Source organism: Podarcis liolepis, assembly GCF_965112155.1.
Source record: "Podarcis liolepis genome assembly, chromosome: 6".
NCBI lineage: Eukaryota > Metazoa > Chordata > Lepidosauria > Squamata > Lacertidae > Podarcis > Podarcis liolepis.
In genome coordinates this window covers 25,744,766-25,766,842 of record NC_139559.1, presented here as the reverse complement: position 1 = coordinate 25,766,842, position 22,077 = coordinate 25,744,766, and the positions used below count along the sequence as shown (strand labels likewise).

The window sequence follows — 22,077 nt, the reverse complement described above, 5'->3', positions numbered from 1 at the left end:
GACATGATACATCTTGTTTGCCTTTCAAATGCCAATAACTTAGAACATTCTTTTCCATTAGCCTTCAGCTGTAATCCTATTGATGCCTGCAATCCTATGCATACATAAACGCTTGAGACGAAGTCTCATTGACCTAGTATGACTTCTGAGTCACGAGCATAGGATTGCACTGTTTTATTTCTTGTCTATAAGTGAACACCATTGATTGATGACAGTGCATTTCCTAAATGGAGCCCAATGCAATTGACTGAATGAACAACCAGCTGAACATTGCAACACATTTATTTGACTGGAATGGAATGCAGAGGGTTTGGCAGCAAAATTCTAGCTTTTAGATAATAAATAAGGAAAAGTGAATTGCATTTTTAGCAACAGGAGTTGTTGCAAACTAAGCACATTCTGGTTTATTATTAGTGTGAAGTGTTGCTTGGGAATTCTAAGAAAGCAAAAAAACTAGTTCAGGTTTGAAAGGTTGTCTGCTATCTTGATTCAAAATGGCATTCAACTGTAGCTAAACATAGATAAATCTCCTTGATCTCAGGAAGCATTATGCAAAATTTGGCTATGATATCTTCATGGCACCAAATTCTTAGAGAACAGGCAACCCCAAAATATGGAAAGTTGTTATTAAAGATGAATGGAGGCTAGATTTATGCTGGTTCCAAATCTGCATGTCATATTCTGGTTGCTCTTTCTATCTGCTCTTCTCAAATGAAATTTCAGTGTTGAAAGCTGCAGAGCTGAGTGGACGTTGGTCAATGCCCTTTTTAACTACCCTCTCATTTGCAGTGAGTTTATGCCTGATTCACAGCGGAAGTAACCAGAGGTGTGGTTGCTTGCAATGTAAGAACCTGGGAAACTGTTTGAAACCACGCCCCCATATACATAGTTGGAGCAATCCTGTTGCACTTTATTTTTTTATGAAGCCCTACTTTAGTTTGGTGAGAACAGAATGCTGAATTTAATGGCCCTTTGACCTGATGCAGTAAGGCTGTTATGTTATTAAGCCTAGATATTACGGTGAACAATTCTAGAGTGGCCTCTGCTATGTTTGCTTGCTTTACACATGCTGGGAGATGTTCTCTTATGAGAAAAGTACAGTTATCCCCTTTGTGTTGTGTAAATTGCTGCATCCAGGAACAAGTTGCACCCAGTGGGGTTTTTTCCTAGAAAAAGAGGTGCTGGAGCTGAGTTCCAGCTGAAAAAAAGAAGCCCTGATTGAACCTCACCTTGTGAGAACTTGGCCACACAGGCCCAGTTGTAGCAGCACCATTTCGGATTCCAACAACCGCAAGAAGGACCTCTTATTGAGCACATCTGCCTGGGGAAAGGGCCATACTGCAGTAGCATCCACCATTCTGGCAGAAAGCCCCAGGTTCGAATCTTGGCATCTTCTGGTAGGGCAAGACATGTCCCTGGCTGAAACCCCAGAGTAAGGTTACCAGACGTCCCCAGATTTACACACTGGTCCCCATACAAAATCCATTGAAGTTGAAAAGTGTCCGCAGATTCACTGAAAAAAATCTGGTAACCTTACCCTAGAGGGCTGCTGCCAGCCAGGGTCGGTGATACTAATCTCGATGGATCAATGGACTTGACTGCAGATAAAGCACTTTCCCCGAACAATGAGCTTGTGTTGCCCACCCCTCTGTCTTGCCCAGTGCCATATTTACATATAAGCTAAACAAGCTGTAGCTTAGGGCCCTACTCTCTTGCCCCCCCCAAAAAAAAATTAAAGGAAAAAAAATACAGTGGTGCCCCGCAAGACGAATGCCTCGCAAGACAAAAAACTCGCTAGACGAAAGGTTTTTCCGTTCGCGATTTGCCTCGCAAGACGAATTTCCCCTATGGGCTTGCTTCGCAAGACGAAAACGTCTCGCGACTTTTTTTCTTTGACTAAAAACAAAGACATGTTTTGTTTATAAAGTTAATTTATTTTCCCTTAAATTTTTGAACTGCTCTTTACAGTATGTGTGACTTTAAAGAGCAGTTAATAAACTGTTGTTGTACCAAATTTGGCTTTGTTTGGACTTTTTTTGACCATAGGAACGCATTAATTGATTTTCAATGCATTCCTATGGGATTTCGTGCTTCGCAAGACGAAAAATTCGTTAGACAACAAAAATTGCGGAACGAATTAATTTCGTCTTGCGGGGCACCACTGTACTGGATGTACATTTCCAAAATGTAAGATAAAAAGCTAACTTTGATAAAATACATATTTTGTTACAATAAAAAAAATCCTTCCAGTAGCACCTTAAAGACCAACTAAGTTAGTTCTTGGTATGAGCTTTCGTGTGCATGCACACTCCTTCAGATACACTGAAACAGAAGTTGCCAGATCCTTCTATATAGTGAGAAGGTGGGGAGGGGTATTACTCAGAAGGGTGGTGGGAATGGGTGATTGGCAGATATTTTGTTACGTGCAAATGGCTTTAGACACCTATTAGGTCCATAAATTACCATATAGCATATATTCAACACAAAAAAAACAGCAACAATTTGTTGTTGACAAAGGACAGATGGACATATAAAGCGCCCCATTACCTTCAGTAGCTTAGGGCCTCATCAAACCTAAATCCCGCCCTGGTCTTGTCTGAAGCTGGTGGCGTCGCTCGGCCAGCACAGCCTGACTCAGTTCCTCTCCACCTCCGGGTGCCAGCGAGGGAAGGCGCCTCGGGCTGCGACCCAAGGGACCTGTCAAACGGGACGCAGCTTCCAGTTCAGACGTGCCGGGTGAGGAGCGCGTGGGTTGCAGGTAGGATGAGGAGCAGCGACTTGAACTCAGCGCTCCCAGATTGATGCAGAGGACGCCCGTCCACCCCTCCATCCTTAGCCAACGTGGGAAACTTGGAAGAAGCCTCCAGCGAGGGAAGCGGGTTCAGGGCTCTAAAAATCCCGTTTAGGGCAGTTTTTAATGTTTGATCGCGCTTTGAATATTCTGTTGGGAGCCGCCCAAGGTGGCTGGGCAAACCCAGCCAGATGGGCGGGGTACAAATAATAAAATTATTATTAAAATTATAAATAAGAAGGGCAAGCTTCTTGGGTGCCTCGCTCATGGCGTGCCAGTCTCACTGCCTGCCACGGGACTCCTGCGCCGCAAATGGTGGTGAAAAGGACAAAATAAAGCGACTCCTGCTCCTTATGGGATGCAGAGAGCCCGTTTGGAATTCGCCAGGTTTCCCAACGGAGTAAAAGACAAAATGCAACCAAGTCCAAGTGAAGCAAAGCGGCAGAGACGCTTGAGCCATTATTTTGGATACAGAACTGCACAACAGGACAGGGCTTTTATTAGGGCCGACTGCAAATACCACGCAAAGCTTTGCATTTGTTTATGAGGCACCACCGTACAAAAAAGCAAAGCTCCCGCTCTCCCTCGCAGCCAGCCTGACTGGGAAGGAGGCGGCGGTGGCTCGAGCCTGAGAGTTAAAGCAACCATGGCAACCCCGCACCCAATAGCAACGCCCTCCCCGGGCACGTGACGCGCACTCCGGGGCCGCGCTGTTGCGGAGCGGGCTCCTTCGCTTCCTTTTGACCTTTCACCCCAAGATGGCGGCGCCCGTCGGTCCGCTGAAGTTTTGGAAGCCGGGTAAGGGCTGAACCTCTTGGGGAAAGGGGGGTGGGAGTGCAAGAAGCTGAGGGGGGTGGGGCGCCGGGGGAAGTTTTGGAGGAAGCGCCTTTTCGCGCGGCTGAAGGGCTCGAGGGCTCGGTGGGCGGGGTCCGGGATGTTGCGAAGCGCTTTCCTTGCGGAGGACGGAGAGGAGGAGAAGCCTATTTCTCTTTCCCCCGGCGCTGCAGCAAACGTCTGGGGGGTGGATAACCATCTCCCCACCGCCACCCCAGGCCGTGTATTCGTGGGACAAACCAAAATAAAAACACTGCAGGCGTGTGAGGCTCCTTGGACTTAGCGGTCCTTCCTTGGGAACGTGGCGGCGTGAGAGGGGGTACTCTGCACGTGCTCGAGAGCACCTTCACCCGCGCCATCCTTACGCTGTTGCTGCTGGTTTGAAAAAACGGGTGCTCGAGTGAGCTGTGCTGTAAACGGAGCTTATAGCGCTACTCCCAGCTTCCTGGTGGGATAGAGATAGATAGATACAATGCTTTTTTCTAGGGGGACGCATACCCCTAAACATTTTGTGAATCTAAGTTTGGCCTCATTGAGGGGCATTATTTCAATATGAGTAAGAAAATGAGAGTACCCCATTTATTTATTTTAGAAGAAAAAAAGCACTGGATAGATAACTAGATAGGTATAGTATATTGCAGTGAGGGGGAGGGTCTGTGTTGGAGTCCTCTTTCAGTTTCACTGCTACCTGTTAATAGGTACTCAAAACCGCTTTGAACCCCTGCCCCCCATCGTATGTTATAATAAGGCAAAAACATTCCTCTTCTCCCTAGCTAATTAAACAATCTGGCCTTTTAAACTCGGGGGGGGGGGTAGATATCGTGTTTATTACTATGTAGCATATTTTTGTGATCCTCAGATGAAGCATGGTATAGAAATTTAATATGAATGAATGAAGCATAATGAGCCTACACTCAGCTTCATAGGCAAATAACCTTATTCTGGGTTCCCATTCCGAACCAGGCTCATTAGGAACTCTGTTCTGCTCAGTGGAATTTACCTTGGGGTAAATGTACATATGGCAAGACTGCAATCCTTATATTTAATTGTCATTCTTCTACCCTGCCACTTGGAATAAAGCTGTATTATAAACCATGGGAGTTTTTCAGTTTAAACCTAGCAGTGATTGGATTTGCATCTTTTCTGCCTGCAGTTTATCAAACGAAAGAATGCTTGTTTCAACAGATGTTATCTAGTGCTAACGCAGTGGTTCAAACAAATGGGAGAAGTTTAAACCATATATGTAATTTGTTGCACAGAGCTGTAATAATATGGAATGTTTCCATATTGATCTCTGTACATTACTAAAAGGGCAAAATTTGAAAATAAGGGACATCTGTGAAATATTAGGAAAAGCTTGTGTGTGACTGAAAAAGCAACAAGGTCAACATTTTCATCTGGTGAAATTAGATCCCGTCCTCATTGGCTCATGGCTTATAAAACAATACAAACTTAGCAGTAAAGGGTTTCTGCAGTGCTAAGCAATCTGCATGCTACCTCTTTGATATATGCATGATGCTCTTGAGATGATTGTCCTAGCGTGAAGGATAATTAGCAGACAGTGTTTCACTGCGTGGATGAAATTTTATAGGCCTATTAATATTTATTTAAATTAGAGTATTGCTCACTTTGGGGTCTGGAGCTAACCTGCCCAAAAATTCAAGAACAGTGTTTGTAGTAATAGTTTCTTTTAGTGTATATTTCTTTGTGCCTAGTCAGAAGTTAGTACATGTTTTTGTTTGGACTGTTTCTATCATAAAGAAAGGGCTGCACAGGAGTGTAAGTAACTGGGAGTGTTATGCTTCCACTTTGGTAGAACAAATATAAATAATAGCCTTTAGGCTGCAATCCTATACACACTTACATGGGAGTAAGGCCAACTGAACACATTTAAATTTACTGCTGAGTAAAAATGCATATGATTGCACTGTTATGTAAATGTTTGTTTTGGGTATATGTGAAATTGTTGAAGTCAAGTCATTGCAATCTTATTTATACTCACCTGAGAGGGAGCTCAATTGAACTTAGTAAAGGTATCCCTGCCCGTATGGGCCAGTCGTGCCCGACTCTAGGGTTGTGCGCCCATCTCACTTAAGAGGCTGGGGGCTAGCGCTGTCCGGAGACACTTCCGGGTCACGTGGCTAGTGTGACGAAGCTGCTCTGGTGAGCCAGCACCAGCGCAGCACATGGAAACACCGTTTACCTTCCCGCTATAAAGCGGTACCTATTTATCTACTTGCATTTAGGGGTGCTTTCGAACTACTAGGTGGGCAGGAGCTGGGACCGAAAGACGGGAGCTCACCACGCCGCGGGGATTCGAACCGCCGACCATACGATCGGCAAGTCCTAGGCACTGAGGTTTTACCCACAGCGCCACCCGCGTCCCTACTTTCTGAATCAACATGCAGAGGATCAGTGGGCTCTCAAATTTCAGCGGTGCCCTCTGTGATGGTGAAATTTGGTGCCCTCACTTGCGCTCCGTTCTGCAGCATTGTTGTGACGACGACGCACCCTAAAACTGCCTCTGATAGGATTGATCTTCGAGCTAGGCTAGGAAACTTAATGAGGCAACTACTGTCCTATGACTGTCCTAAATCAACATTCAGCTTCATTGGATGTCCCCAAATTCTAGTATTATGGAAGAGGGAGAAAACCTTCACCAGACCTTGCCTAATTTTATCGTGACCTATACTCACCTTCTGTCTAACCTTTTTGGGCATAGCAACCGGAACTGTAAATACAGTGGTACCTCGGGTTACAGACACTTCAGGTTACCGACGCTTCAGGTTACAGACTCCGCTAACCCAGAAATAGTACCTGGGGTTAAGAACTTTGCTTCAGGATAAGAACAGAAATTGTGTGTCGGCGGCGCGGCTGCAGTGGGAGGCCCCATTAGCTAAAGTGGTGCTTCAGGTTAAGAACAGTTTCAGGTTAAGAACAGACCTCCAGAACAAATTAAGTTCTTAACCCGAGGTACCACTGTAATATTTCTAGGGTAGTCAGCCATATATCTATATGAAGGCAGTGTGATACTAACAGATTTATTTTCAGTTCCTTTCCTAAAGATCCCTAGCATAAGAATTGGATGTTTCTTCCTATTCTTGTTTTCTGTTCTCTAACCTGTTGCTGATTCATAAAGCGGATTTCTTGCCTCATATTACGTGATTGCAAATTTATTCAGGAGTCATTGGTGAGGGACTTCACCAAAAACTTTTTGAAAGTTCAAGTACACAATATTTTTCCAGATTTCCCCTATCTACATGCTCACTGACACACTCAAAAAGGTTAGTCAGATGCTAGTCAGTCTTGCTCCAGCAAGACCTGCTCTTCTATATGCTTGGTAATTTTATCTACATATATTGATTGGCATTGAGGAAATTACTGCTGCTTTTTGAAACTGGTTCTTTTGAGCATACTGGATGGTAAATTTAATCTGAAACTATTTTTTGTTAAGTATTATACTGCCGTTTATTTACCACAGGCAATGTTGCAAATTAAACCTTATAACTCTTATGACCTTGACTGCCATAGAAACTATAATTTGATTGGATTTTAGGTTCTACCAATTCTTTTGTTAGCTACTGACAAGAACATTGCATTTGCAGAAGTGACGTACATGATTCATGCCATATATATTTATGATACATCTTTGGACATTGTGTTGCTTCTATTGATCACCAGCATGAGCCAAGTTTTAACAAAGATTGTGCTTGAACTCTCAGATATTTTTAATTGGAACTGACTAGAAACAGGCCGGGATGTAATGGCTCTTATTGCCTCTGCAGGAATAATTTGGAAGTGACCAATTACTTCGTTATTGCCTGAATTCATTTTTTGTGTACCTGTAGAATATGGTGGCAGATGTATAATGAATGTGAAACATTAGCCATCAATTATGAGTTGTATACAATTAAGCCCTCCTCAGCGACCCATTGAAATTGATAAAACCAAAGGTAGTCACGTTTATTAACTTCAGTGGGTCTATTAGCAGGACAAGTATTGAATTCTGCATTATGCCTGTATTGTCCCCATGTTGATACCTTTCTCAAGTTTGTTTGAGGAGTGCTGGTTTCTTTGGGACCATTTAGTGCTGCACAGTTGAGTCAAAAACAAGCCATGGCAATGATTTGTCCTTGAATAAGAAATCACCCGGAGATGATCTTCAGTTTGTCCAAAACATCACAAAGAACAGCCAATTGAAGCATATTGGCTACCAAATGTGTTGGGATGCTGATGCATAGTGAGGAAAGTTTCATGCTAGTCATTATGGCTATGCAGTTCTGAACTACTTTTGACAAATGGACGAAATCTTTGAAGTTTCCTAGAACTAAAAGTCACCATCACATCTGAGCTTAATGAAGTAGAAGGTTGGGCTGTAAACTAACCAACTACTGAGAAGCCCGTGAATGATAAACAGTGCTACTCTACAAAATAACAACTTGACCATCATGACATATATAACCACACATATGTATGCAACCAGACATACATGTTTATACTAACAGAAAACACTTTTACTCAGAGAAGACCCACTGAAATTAATTGACCTAATTTAGTCACGTTATGCGGGAGGCAATGGAAGACAGGAGTGCCTGGCGTGTTCTGGTCCATGGGGTCACGAAGAGTCGGACACAACTAAACAACAAGAAGTCATGTTCATTAACTCAGTAGGAGTACTGTGAATAAACCTAGTCAAATACCACCCCATGCATATGGACAAATATGTCAGGAAAACCATGTAATGGAAAAACTTGGTGCATGGGGATCTTCAAAATTGTGATTGCAAATATATATACACACACATGCTACTTGAGTGCTGCTCATACCATCCTGGAAATGTATCCTGACTGGGCCTAAGTCAGCCTGGCATAATTAGAGGTTTTCATTTATTGTGTTCTGCAACCATATGGCATAGCTCCTACAAACTGAAGGGCATCTCAATGAACTTGCGTAGGGAAAACTGCAAATTATGCATAACCATAATGATGGGGGTGTTGTTTTCTCCTTGGAACATCAGTTGCATGATTCAGCACTTAAAGCTGTCAGTAGCTCTTTAGTAATCTGCAGCAAATCCACAAGGATTAATGATATGGTTTTGAAAGGTAAATTTATTTCTGACTAAATGTTTGTTTGTAGTTTGTAGTTGTTGCGGGCATTATTAAGGGAGCCTTCGAAAAGATAAAACATCTTGAAACATGCATCCTATATGCGTAATAAGTCCTTCTGAGTTGAGCAGGCTCTGTCATCCTCGGCACACTTCTTAAGGAGCTAAGCCATACAGGATTCAGTGAACTTATTTCTTAATAAACGTACATAGAATTGCTGTCTTCAGGTCCCTATTCAATGAATGCATTTAGGATTGGGCCTTGCAGTTGGCTTCTGTGCATGCCTACTCAAAAGTAATCATTAGTGATATCAGTAGGGCTTACTCATAAATAAATGCACAATTTGTTAGAGTGTGGTGAACTGCATTCCATCATTAATAAAGAGAAATGAGGGAGTGGGGAAGTTTTGCTTGCCAACTTACCTAGAAAACCCCAGTCACTCCTGCTTCTGAGATTTTAACAGCCATAGAAATTAGCTGGGGTGATTGTACGCTATGAGAACCAGCATGACCCCCTGCTAATGTCACTGAATACACTAGTTGTTACAGACAAACAGTGGCAGCCCCATTAAAGACACAGGAGCATGATTAGGAAAATGTTGGAACACGTTTTTCTAACCTTATTTCAATTATTAAATTGGTCCCAATAGGCAATCCTGCTGTTCTAAATGGTGTCTCGCTTCTTTTTAATGTGGGTATTTCTTCCCTTTTTTTCACCAGTTTCTCATTTTCAATTTTAAGTTTGCCTGATGAGAGAGTTGTAGGAAAAGCCTTCACAGAATGCACCCAAATTCAAATAACTAAAACCTTTTGGTTTAACATGTCATCTTTAAGAGCTCTCCATGTTCACTCAGTCTCCAAAATGTCAGGAAATTACAGCTGTTAAGGGCCTTAACTGACACGTTACTTGGCAATATTAAATGGTGTGATATCCTTTCCTGTGGATTGTTCCAGCTTCATAACTACCTTGAAGCTGGATGGCTGCCAGCGGCAGACTCCCAGACCTAAGTTCTAGATTTTTCTGTTCAATGGAGTAGACACCTGGATCCTTTGCAACAGAAGTTATGATTCTACATTCTTCTTCTTTGGCGATCACTCGTAGCCGAGTAAGATTGTCTTCCATAAACACGGTTTTAACACTGAGTCCGTAAGTGACTGTGGAGGCCAATTCTGGATCCACACGTCCTTCCACAGTGGGGACATTGGTTTCCGGACAGGAGTTGATCACACTGTGGGTTTGCCAAGTGTGCCTTCCTCCTAGCACGTTTCTCCCTTGCGTCCTGAGTTTGAGTGTCTTCAAAGCCCATGACACCTTTGGTAAAGGCTGTTCTCCAACTGGAGCGCTCACAGGCCAGTGTTTCCTAGTTGTCAGTGTTTATACTACATTTTTTTAGATTTGCCTTGAGACAGTCTTTCAACCTTTTTTGTTGACCAACAGCATTACGCTTTCCATTTTTAAGTTCAGAATAGAGTAGTTGCTTTGGAAGACGATCATCAGGCATCCTCACAACATGACCAGTCCAGTGAAGTTTTCGACAGAAAAATAAATTTAAAACTTCATGGAGGATTCTATATCACAAGTACCCAGCTGACAGCCAATACCATCCACATAGAGTGACAGTTTTGGAAGGCTCTATTTAACTCGGTAAAACCTGTTTACATAAAAATGGGGACAAGGTTTTATAGACCTTGCATTGCCCACACAGACACACACTGGTTATGTATAGATAATCAATCCTCCCCATGGAAGATCAGCTGGACAGTGGGGAAAGGTGGGTGGGACTTCCTGGGGCTTGGTGTGCTGTACTGAGACTGGCTAAGGGCCACATGCAAGCTATGTCTAGTGGTTTAAACAAATTTTGAATATCTTAGAATTCACACTGGTTTGTAATTCTCCCTTGCATGATAGCCTTGGATGTTACAAAAGCTACAGAGGTTAATTCTGATAAACTTAATTTTCCACTTTCTTTGCATTTGTCTAAAAGTCTTGTCATCCTATTAGTAGTGACATTTATTTATTTGGTCATACAGGGACAGAAGGGCCTGGTGTCAGCCTTTCAGAGGAGAGACAGAGCGCTGGTGAAAGCTCTAGTGTTTCAGTGATCTATAATCCGTATGTTTCCCTTTCTATTGAACAACAGAGGCAAAAACTACCAGTTTTTAAGGTATCAATTTCTTTGAAGTACTTTGCATTGAATTATTGTGCACATTATCTTCTGGGCATTTTACCATTTCTTCTACATTTGTTTTGCAGTATGAAAACTGATAGTGCATTTGCAACATAGAATGTGCATTTCCTCTGACAAAATAATTTTTTAGAACATTCAGTTATTTTGTACAGTAACTCTGAGTGGATGAAAATGCACACGTCCCATTATCAGTTTAGGCACATGTTGGATTCAGTGGGTTTTAAGGAGTTTGTGCTAGGTTGTAATCTATGCTGTTTTTGCGCAAACACTTCTCTCAGTTGATGTTTTGAACTTGTTTTCTTCAGCCATTCTAAATCATATTTGAATATCTTATGTTTCTTTCAGCTTAGAAATCACATCCTTTATCTGGTAGAAAATTATCAGACATTGGTGATTGTTGGAGAAACAGGATGTGGGAAAAGCACTCAGATTCCTCAAGTGAGTATGAAATGATTCATTTTTCTTCATCTGTAGGAATTTATACTCTTACCCTTCAGCCCAGTACAGAGGGTAGTTTGCAAGTACAATAAAAGCAGAAGAATATAAAAAAGCAGCATAAATGCAAAGAACAGAGTCCAACATTGTATAAATGGACTTCTGCTCTAACAATGGGACTTCACCTTTCTTTCTCCTGCATGCAGTCCATATTTTCTCTGGAGGGTTCCCTAGTGCTACAGCAGATTTTGAGGGCACCTAGAAGGCTGCAGAGGAGAGATGAAGAAGTTGGAAGTCCTGTTGCATGAGCATCTTAGCATGGACAGCGTTGGGTGCAATACAGCATCTGCAAAATGGATCAAATTAAATAAAAAAGTTATGAGATAATATGATGTCTTCATTATGTGCCTGAAAAGTCTCTCTGAGGAAGGCATTCCAAAACTGGGGCACCACCACTGACCGCCCCCCCCCTTAAAACCCCTCACAATGCCCTAGATAGTAGGAGAACTTGTGAAACTCTTATGAGGATCATAGTGAACAACAGGAACATGTGGAGACAGGTGATCCTTCAGGTACCCTGGCCCCAGGCTGTGAACTTAGATAGAAAGGAGAGGCAGGAAGGTTCCTTGTGCTAACAGGAATTGTTGCACCGGCTTCCGCTAGTGCAACTATTTAACTTAGAATTTTTATACCATCTATGTTAATAACTTTGTTTCCTCATTACAGTATCTAACAGAAGCTGGCTGGACTGCCGAAGGGAGAGTGGTGGGAGTAACACAACCCCGGAGAGTTGCTTGTGTTTCAGTAAGTGCCTCCAGTTCAGACAATTTGTCTACATATTATTCTTCTGGGGAATGATAATATAAAGGTAAAGGTAAAGGGACCCTTGACCATTAGGTCCAGTCATGACTGACTCTGGGGTTGCGGCGCTCATCTTGCTTTATTGGCCGAGGGAGCCATTGTACAGCTTCCGGGTCATGTGGCCAGCATGACTGAGTCACTTCTGGCGAACCAGAGCAGTGCACGGAAACGCCGTTTACCTTCCCGCCAGAGCGGTACCTATTTATCTACTTGCACTTTGACGTGCTTTCGAACTGCTAGGTTGGCAGGAGCTGGGGCCAAGCAACGGGAGCTCACCCCGTCACAGGGAACTGCCGACCTTCTGATCGGCAAGTCCTAGGCTCTGTGGTTTAACCCACAGCGCCACCTGCGTCCCAACCTTTTGTATAGCACCGTTTATATCAACTTTTGACACAACCCAGTGCATAGCTAAGCATTCCTGAATCTCATTAAAATCCATGTGGTAATGGGACCTTAACTGGGCTCCATAACTGTCTTCTGACACAGAGTCTGACAGATGCTGACTTGCTTAAGGCCCTATGTTTTCAGTGAAAATCTTTGCAATAGGGTGTTAGCCCTGTTTCCCCTCCTTCCTAATGATGTGTGTAGTAAGAACAAAGTAATTTCTTTCTTTCCCCATCACAATTGAGCATGAATTCTGGTGAAGAATTCTTTCTTGTTTTGACTGAAACACTGAGCAAGTATTGGTGAAAGCTTCTTTCTCAGGGTTTGCTGTCCTGCTTCCAGTTTTTTGTCAATGGGTTTAAACTGCCACATCCTGTGGTTCTCTCAATGGAAGCCATTTGCTGGAATAACATCATGGTCAAGCAAAAGATTTTACTTCGAGGAGATGCAGTGCATAGCAGTTTAAAGCTCATCAGCTTGATAGTAGGAACAAAATAAAAAATATTCCTTCCAGTAGCACCTTAGAGACCAGCTAAGTTTGTTATTGGTATGATCTGAGTATCTGAAGAAGTGTGCATGCACTCAGAAGCTCATACCAATTACAATCTTAGTTGGTCTCTAAGGTGCTACCGGAAGGAATTTTTAAATTTTGTTTCGACTATGGCAGACCAACACGGCTATCTACCTGTAATTAAAAGTAGGAAGTTAGGGTGGTGAGAACAGCTTTGTACAGGATCCAAAGAAGCATGTAACCATTAAAACATGGTTCATATATTTTTTTATTACAAGGGCTTGAAGTAGGGTGCAGAAAATATTTAACATATTTGCAGCCGTTGTTCATTTATTGTGTGATTGTTCTTTCCCAGAAGGGTAGTTGTCATTGTTATTTTACAAAATATTGAACTAGCAGTTATGATGTGCAGGGATTTTATAAATATATATATATAGATAGAAAGAGAGAGAGAGAATGCTATATTACAGGCATTCTGTTTAGAGAGAATTTTTGCCTCTTCTAAAATGTGCTCCAGGCTGTGTATTTACACACAATTTGGATTTGCATTTTTATGCTTATTTTTAGTTTGTTTCAAGGCTGCAAATCTAAATAATACACCAATCCCGGTCCTTTTGTACGCAGATGATGCGGCACTTATTTCCTTCTCTTGTGTGGGTCTAAGAAAACTTTTACGAGCTCTTACAGAGTATTGCGAAGCTGAACACCTAATAATAAATTACATTAAATCAAAAATTATGGTGTTCTCCAAGAGAAAACTCCGACATAAATGGAAAATTAATAACCAACCTATTGAGCAAGTAACATCTTTTAGATATCTTGGAATAATTTTTGATGAGAAGGGATCTTGGTGCCATCAGATTAAGAATTCCATTGTAAATGCGCAAAGATCTTTCAGAGCTATCATAAGATTCTTTTACAGAAAAGGAGGTCAATATGTTCCTGCTGCCTCCCAGGTCTTTGTTGCAAAAATACTTCCACAATTGATATATGGCACCCAGATATTTAATTGTCAAAAACTCAAGTCCCTGGAATCTGTACAAACTAAATTTTATCGTTCCCTACTAGGGTTACCTACCTGTGTCTCTAACACTGCCATTAGGCTGGAGGTAGGCCAACTCCCTATTAATGCCAGGATATGGATCCTGAAGATTCACTTCTGGCTAAAACTCATATTTTTCCCAGTGGGAGTGGCTCCATTGACTCTACTAGACCCGTTCCAGTCTAAATGGAGATTGTCGCTTTATGAAAAATTGAGGGGCCTGGGGCTTTCCCCACAAGAACTCATAGCCTCAGGCTTTGAAAAGGCTAAAATGATGGTGAGCCAGCGAATAGGAGATGTAGAGCTTCAGGACCATATGAGCAAGATAGATAAATATCCAGCTATCCAAGATTATGGAAAAGGGTTTAATCTAACCCCATATTTGCTGGACCTACAAATCGCAAAATATAGGCGGGCGTTTACCCTTACCAGATTTGATGTATTGCCATCTGCCTTACTAAAGGGCAGATACGAGGGCACACCCTATGCTGAACGAGTTTGCCCATGTGGTCTGAAGGAGGTGGAAACGGCTTCACATGTGCTGTTACACTGCGACCTTTACGGGGATATCAGGTTACTGTTTATCTCCCCTATTGTTCAGAAATTTCCAGGTCGATCTGAATCTCAGCGGCTGAAAATCCTACTAGGAGATAAAAACCCAGAAGTAACACTGAAAGTGGCCAAGTTTTCTGCGGCCGCGATCAAGCGGAGGGCATTAGCTGTAAAAAAGTAAAAGATCTGACCCCTGGATAAGCCCCCCCCCTTTTTTTTAAGCCCATACATATACTGTAGTGCATATATGAGTATGTATATGTGTGTGTGTGTGGGTGTGTGTGTATATGTGTATTGTTTTTATGTATAATTTTACAACTTTTAATTGACACCATCATTCCCTTGTAAATTATTGCTGCCTTTTATGTTTTTCTCTTTTCTTCTGGTCTATGACCGTAATAAATTTATTCATTCATTCATATGGCCCATTTTGATGAACAAATGTGAAACGTGCCTGGATATTTCAGCCTTTGGCACAAGAGCCTTTCATGGATCCAGTTTGTGCTTTCATTTGTAGCACTATAACTAATTGAAATTGATTTTTAGAGTGGGCTGCTTATTGCTGATAAGAACATTGTTAGAGAAAGCAGTCTTGAAGAAACATAAGTATGACATGGGGAGGAAGCCTAGTTCAGTTTTTGAGTGGCTGCAGAGAATTCAATTTTCAGTTTCGAGTGGCTACTTCAGATTCAATTTTCAGCCTGCCATCTCCAGTTAAGGGAGTTCAGGTAGCTGAGCTAGGAATTTCCTCTGTAGGAAAGCTGTTGCCAAACAGAGCAGACAGCACTGGGCTAGTGGACAAGTGGTTTGGCTTTGTACAATGCAGTTTTTCTATTCATATGAAGTGTGAGGGGTTTTAAGCTTGTTAGTCTCTCTCTCTCTTCAATAAGCTGGAAATATTGGGGTGCAGGAGATGAAAATATATTGCCTGAAAACATGGAGTCAAGAAGAAAGGGACAATGGGAAGATAGTGTACACAGAAAAGGCTTCAGTGCTTTTGTGCAACTTATGCTTTGGAAATAGCCAAGCATTCTAAAGATAGGTCTGTAGAAGTAGTTATATTAGTCTCCCGTTCCAAAACAGGAAAGTTCTGCAACACTAAAAAAATGGCAGGAATGTATTGTGGCATAAAATTTGGTGGGTAGACCCCACTCTTTTGGGTGCTAGAAACTGGTGGTGTGTTTTAGACCCTTATCCTTGAGCAGTGGCCTTCTGGGTTGAAAACCCTAGTTGTATATGTTCAGGCATTTTAATGTTGAGACTTCTGCCATTCAAAATTTTCTCTTTTGAATTAGGAAAGTATGAAAATTGAGAGGGCGGAAAGCTAGCTGTTAATCCATATATCCAGGAATTAAGCTGACTGTGTGATTCCACCTTCCTATTTCTAACCATTCATCAATCCTATTTTTTAATTCACATAGGCTGACAGTAAGCCAACACTGTATAGGTGGTTCCTGAGAGGAGATGTTTTTATCTGTGACCATTTGAGAAATATTGCAATGCATGCAAGGCACTGAGGGATACTAGGGAAAGTGTTAATACATCATGAAGTGCCAGCCTAACTGCTAATACAATTGTAGGCCGTTATATCCTGGGGCTACATCTGGCACAACTAGAATTCATCCAGAGTCAAGTGGTTGATTGTAATTGAGGGAATACATGCATTATAAATAGCCTGCCTGCTGTATAAATGGATTCTAGCTACATTGATGTTCCAGTGTCAGCTTTCTGAGTTTGATGGTGTTTATAAATAATAAAAAATATTATTTATTTGTTACTATTACTGTTTGGGCAATCAAAACCTTGTGTTGAGTCACTAATATGAGTAGAGTTTTCAAATATAGGTTGTGCTAAACCTGTAGGTTGTGCAGTCCCTGTAGAAGCACAGTAATTGCAACTCCACTGATCCTAAAAGATCCCTGTCATACGAGGGATGCTTGTGCAGAAGTTATATAATTGTCCAACAGGATTAGCTCAGTTTAGCCAAATTAGCTGAATTCAGTTTCTAACTACAGACACATGTCAATTATTATTAATGAGGCCTAGTTCAAGAATTAAGTTTTGTTTGATGTCTACAGTTTTAAACCTCCTCCTCCTTCTATTAGATCGCAGGCCGGGTAGCTGAGGAAAGGGGTGCCTTGCTGGGTCATGAAGTTGGGTACTGCATACGATTTGATGATTGTACTGATCCACAAGCTACAAGGATTAAGGTAACATCTTTGAACAAATGCCTGTGACCCATAGGTGCAGAAATTTGTGTCCCTTGCTTTATCTTCCTAATCCAGTGAAATGTATACCCATTTCTTTATTCCATACATAGCACTAAAACACTATTCCATACTCAGCACTATACATAGCACCACACATAGCCAGTAGAGATTCATAGGCTGAGAAAACGCAGTAGACGCAAGAGAAACCTGCAAAAATGTACATGTTGCAGCACCTGTTCAGTATTCCAGACAGCTAGCCGTGCCCTTCTCCAGGAGACTCCATTTCCCCTCACCCCCACCTAGCTTTCTGTTGTTAGATAAAGTTGCTTGGCACTTCTACACAATTTGGAGTTCCCACAATCAGGCTGGTACCTTCTTGTATGTGGATACTGCTTTCCTGGCTTCATAAAGTTGCATTCTTGGCTCTGAACTTCGGAAAGGCAGGATATTGTGTATCTGTTGCCTAGAGTTTTGTGCTGCTGAAGTTGCTGAACAAGTCGTCGATTGTTCTTGTATCTGTGTTTTAGTTCCTGACTGATGGGATGCTGGTGAGAGAAATGATGGCTGATCCATTGCTAACAAGATACAGGTTAGGCTAACAACCCTTTTAACTGCTGTATACATTAATGATGTAAGGCTTCCCCCACCTTTTCCTTTTCCTCCCATTTATCTTTCGTTTGGCAGCAGTGATTAACTTTTTTCATTTTGCTTATTGTTCTGTAATTTGCCATGGATACTTATGGAACTTAATAAAGCAATAAATTCTGAGCAATTACACCTTCTGTAATTGTGCATTGAATTAGGAGCAGCACCAATGAAGTACAGTGCCCTTGATCCCAGAGAAATACCACAATTTGTCAGGGTTGAAGAACCTCTGCCCCAGGGGCTGAATGCAACTGTCTAGGCTTCTGCATCCAGCTCTTGAGCCTCTTCTCAGGCCACACACCCTTGCCCCAGCTGTACCCTTCACCAGTCCTGTGCTGTCCTTGACTACATTTGCCAGGCGCAGATGTTATCATTGAACTGTGTTAATGCCTTCTTCTTGTCCGGGTGGAAGATGGAGGGGTGTCTGTGTAGAAACCCCTGACTTTTGTGTGGTTGGAATGTACAGTGGTACCTTGGGCTAAGAACTTAATTTGTTCTGGAGGTCCGTTCTTAACCTGAAACTGTTCTTAACCTGAGGTACCACTTTAGCTAATGGGTCACGATTTCTGTTCTGTTCTCAGTAATGCGCTGAACTGAGGAAAGAGTCACATTTGTTGCTCCACCCACTGTTATTACCCAGTACTGTAGTGACACCCAGTTTTACCTCTGTCCCCACATGTACTGACTGTTGGGCTATTGCCGGAAAGATGGGGGCATCAGGCAGGCATGTCTGCTTCCCTTCGTCTCCAGCAAAACAGCAGTAATGCAAAAGCTATATACAAACGGAAGTTCCCAGCAAGTGCTGGAAGTAAACAGGCATGCGACATAAAATAGTCATGCCTGCTCCCTTTTAAGGAGGAACGGAACTATATCCTAACACTGACGTGCGGCCTCCCAAAGGTTTCTCATAAGGAAATGTGGCCCTTAAGCTGAAACTGGTTCCCTGTCCCTGGTATAAATGAACTTGCACGCACAATCTTCAGGCCTCACATTTTGTACTTTTACCGTAAGGAGTCATTGGCTTAAGAAAAACTATCCCTAGTGTTTCATTACCCATTCCATTCCCCCCCCCCTCCCCACAGTCGTGTTTAATTTATGGTTATTGCAGCTCTGCTGGAGTTTTAAATTCAGCTGAGTCATAAATGTGTGACTTTCAAGATCAGCTTGCATACTACTTCCATAATTATTTGAATTGTGCGTATTATATAATGTGTTACACTTGGTAAATTGGAATTTTTCAGGTGGACTTAATTTCAGCTTTCATTGATCTCTCATAATTGGAACTCTGCTCTTTTCTCTTTGATTCAGTGTCATCATGTTGGATGAAGCCCACGAGAGGACCTTATATACAGATATTGCCATTGGCTTATTAAAAAAGGTCAGAGCTCTCTTTGTGCATCCTACCTCCATTCCCCCACAGTTATTTAATTTCTGAATTGAACAAAAAGTTATAATGTTTCTGGAATTATCACCTGCTCAGGGCGTCTATTCAGTTCCCTGTGTTTGTGAGCTGATTACCTTGGTCCTACTGTCGAAGAGTTTGCTGCTCTGTTAAGCTTGCAATGGTGCTAATTCTGAGTTGATTTTCATAATGGCTTCTATTCTAGAAGGAACAGTTCTGATGGAAACAGCAACATGAATCCCACCATACTTGTTAATAGTTTACAGGGCTTTAAGACAAACAGTGCTACATCATTTCATAAAACATTTCCCTAAGGTTTGTAAGCATGATACACTGGTGGTGAGGATTATTTTAGTGGTAGCATATTACTTAAGCTCATACACCTACATGATTTTCAAACGTGGGAATATCTGGCTTGGTTTGCAATGCATGGACTCTGAATAGGATAAGTCATTTCCTGAAAAATAGAGATACTTGATTTTGCTATTGTTTTTGTATGCATATCAGACCAATGTCTTTCATAAATTAGACAAACAATTCTGGGATTCTGTGGTTATTAACCATAATTGAGCATTAAAAAACCCCTGCTGTGTCTCACAGGTTCAAAAGAAACGAGGAGACCTTCGCCTGATTGTTGCATCAGCTACATTGGATGCAGAGGTAGAACTAACATATTAGATTTGAATAATTTTCCTGTTTAATTTCTGATAGAAAATGAAACAATTATCATCTTGTATTTCATTCTATAGAAGAACATTGGGGAGCCTGTGCCCCCCCCCCAGATGTTGGCATCTCCCATCATCTTTTATCACTGGCTATACTGACTGGGGCTGATGAGAGTTAGAGGCTAACAACATCTGGAGGTTCTCTTCAGTAGAGTATGGGACATGGTAGCCTAATCAACACATTCATGCAGAGGCAGACCAAACCCCATCAGAATAGTTGGCAGTTGAACAAAATCACTGTTAAGTTTTTATGTTAACTCACATTAACTTACTGGGTCTCTCCCCCTACCCCCTATCAGTTTGGGCAGGGAACTAATTTCTTAACAATGAAAATTTTGGAGGTGGTGGAAGGGGGAAAGGGTTTTCAGCTTTCATTTTAATCTCACCCAGATAACTTTCACAGCTGAAATGCTTGCCTTCCATTGAGTTGAACATTTATGAAGCCACTAAGATTTGTATTTCCAATCCAAGTAAAAGAAAATTTGGATTGTATTGCCTACACTTAATCTGCTGGTACTAATAAGCATAAAGTTTAAGCTTAATTGCTGTTAGTTTTGGGTTACACTACATGCTATTTCCCTGAACTCTGTGAAATGAATCCTTTTTAGAAGGTTCTAGAGCAGATAATACCTAATTTGTGAAATTGTGTGATCAGTTTATTTTAAAAGTCATTAGATTTGTTCATATATATGAAATAGTTATTGCAGAAATTGCAACTTTTGCATTCTTTCAGTTTGATCTGTTTTTTTCTGTTTTTGATTAAAAATCAAAAGGCTGCACCATTTACATTGGTAACACAACTTAAAACTTCTGATGTCAGCCATATTTTCTCCAAAACATCTGATAATTACTAGATTAAGCAAATTAGGAAGAAATTACAAAACCAAGGATACCTAGGCTGGTTGCTACTTTGAAAAATATTTCAGCACTAGTTATGGGGAAATGTACTTGTTAATGTTATTAGGTATTATATATTATATATTGAAGTGTAGCAGCATAAAATATCAGAAGTTCACAGAGATGGGTTAAATTATTGCTGGACCTCCATATGTTCTGAGCTGGGGTGGCAAATCTGAGCCTGCAAGCTGGGTCAGACCTGCCCAATTCATTCTAAGTGGCCTAGCAGGAACTAACTTTAAATTACCACCACCAGCAAAATCTATGTCAGAAGTCTTCTCCCTCTTTGCGCATCCTGTCACCAGCTGTTTGCAGTGATACATGAGGGATTATAGGTGTCTTTGCCAGGTTACCTGGGATGTTTTTTCCTCCCAATCACAACACAGCACTAGGAGGAAAAGTTCTTCTTAAATCCCAGGACCTATGTATGCTCTTCCATACATATGTAGATAAGTAAATGAAGTCACCTGGAACATAAGTTGCTCACTGTAATGTCTTGCTTTCCAGAAAATAACAGGTGATATCCAACTAATCTGCTCTGTCAGTGCAAGGATTTCCACTTGCGCAGTAGAACTCGCCATGTGTCTCTTAAATTTGATCTGGGGGTTTCCCCAGTCCTCCAGAGCAGATGTGAGGAGGGAAAGGAACACCCTCAGGGAGATGAATGGGGGAAGGTCCTTTGCTCAAGTAGAAATCCTTGCTAGTGACAGAACGAGTTAGTTAGCTCCCTCCCTATGCTTATATTTTGAAAGAGGATAGTAGCAACACCCTACCTTTGGCTCCTGAGTTAGGAACTGGACTCTCTTAAATAACGCACTGATTTTCAAAAAATTGTTTGCTATCTTTGCCCTAGAAATTTAGGGATTTCTTTAACCAAAATGAGACCAGTGACCCAAGCAAAGATACCAGCATGATCCTTACAGTGGAAGGGCGAACATTTCCCGTGGATGTCTTCTACATTCAGAGGTCTGTTCCTGTTTAATACTCGTAAGTGGTGACTAGAGGAGCGTGCATCTTGTGACACCCGCTTGTCGACCAAAAGTCTGGGCGGGAAAGGGAAGCATTAAACGGACCTTAGGTATTATTTTAAAGAGTTGTCTTTACATGGGTGCCGGCACGTTGAGGATGTAAACCTGAAATCTTGCTTTCCAATTGAATGTGTCTTTCTCCTATTTTGTGAGCAACAGGCGCAGACTTCAGTGGAGGAGGGCTTCGGGAACCTTCCCCCGTCCCCTTCTGCACCGGCCAGCTGGAGCAGACTTCAGACGAGTGCTACGGGGACTCGGTGGAATCTTCATGCTTTTCCTCCCCTGGAATCTTAGTCCTTCCCTTCCCCCTCCACAGAAGGGATATGGGCAAACCTGGCAGCACCTTCATGCCCTCTCTCCTCCTCCTCCACAGAAGGAGATGGACAGGTCCGGTGGCAGAAGTGGGCTCGTTTTTTTACCCCTGCACACACAGTGCTTGCTTTTGTGCTTGCGCTGGGCAAGGAAAT

At 42.0% G+C, this 22,077-nt stretch overlaps 1 protein-coding gene across 4 annotated transcripts in view; it reads left to right on the top strand.

Moving 5' to 3' along the window:
• The first annotated feature begins 3,455 nt into the window (after nucleotides 1-3,455).
• DHX35 (DEAH-box helicase 35) overlaps nucleotides 3,456-22,077 on the top strand; it is a 41,525-nt gene continuing 22,903 nt past the window's right edge. For 2 of the 4 annotated variants that reach the window (XM_083508668.1, XM_083508667.1), the window contains exons 1-10: nucleotides 3,456-3,589; nucleotides 10,761-10,894; nucleotides 11,264-11,356; nucleotides 12,080-12,157; nucleotides 16,809-16,913; nucleotides 17,441-17,502; nucleotides 18,867-18,936; nucleotides 19,561-19,620; nucleotides 21,436-21,548; nucleotides 21,770-21,997. In XM_083508668.1, the coding sequence (XP_083364794.1) occupies nucleotides 3,550-3,589; nucleotides 10,761-10,894; nucleotides 11,264-11,356; nucleotides 12,080-12,157; nucleotides 16,809-16,913; nucleotides 17,441-17,502; nucleotides 18,867-18,936; nucleotides 19,561-19,620; nucleotides 21,436-21,548; nucleotides 21,770-21,997 (983 nt within the window). In that variant the 5' untranslated portion in view covers nucleotides 3,456-3,549. The remainder of the gene's footprint in view (nucleotides 3,590-10,760; nucleotides 10,895-11,263; nucleotides 11,357-12,079; nucleotides 12,158-16,808; nucleotides 16,914-17,440; nucleotides 17,503-18,866; nucleotides 18,937-19,560; nucleotides 19,621-21,435; nucleotides 21,549-21,769; nucleotides 21,998-22,077) is intronic. The other 2 variants (XM_083508669.1, XM_083508670.1) reach the window with 2 other exon arrangements.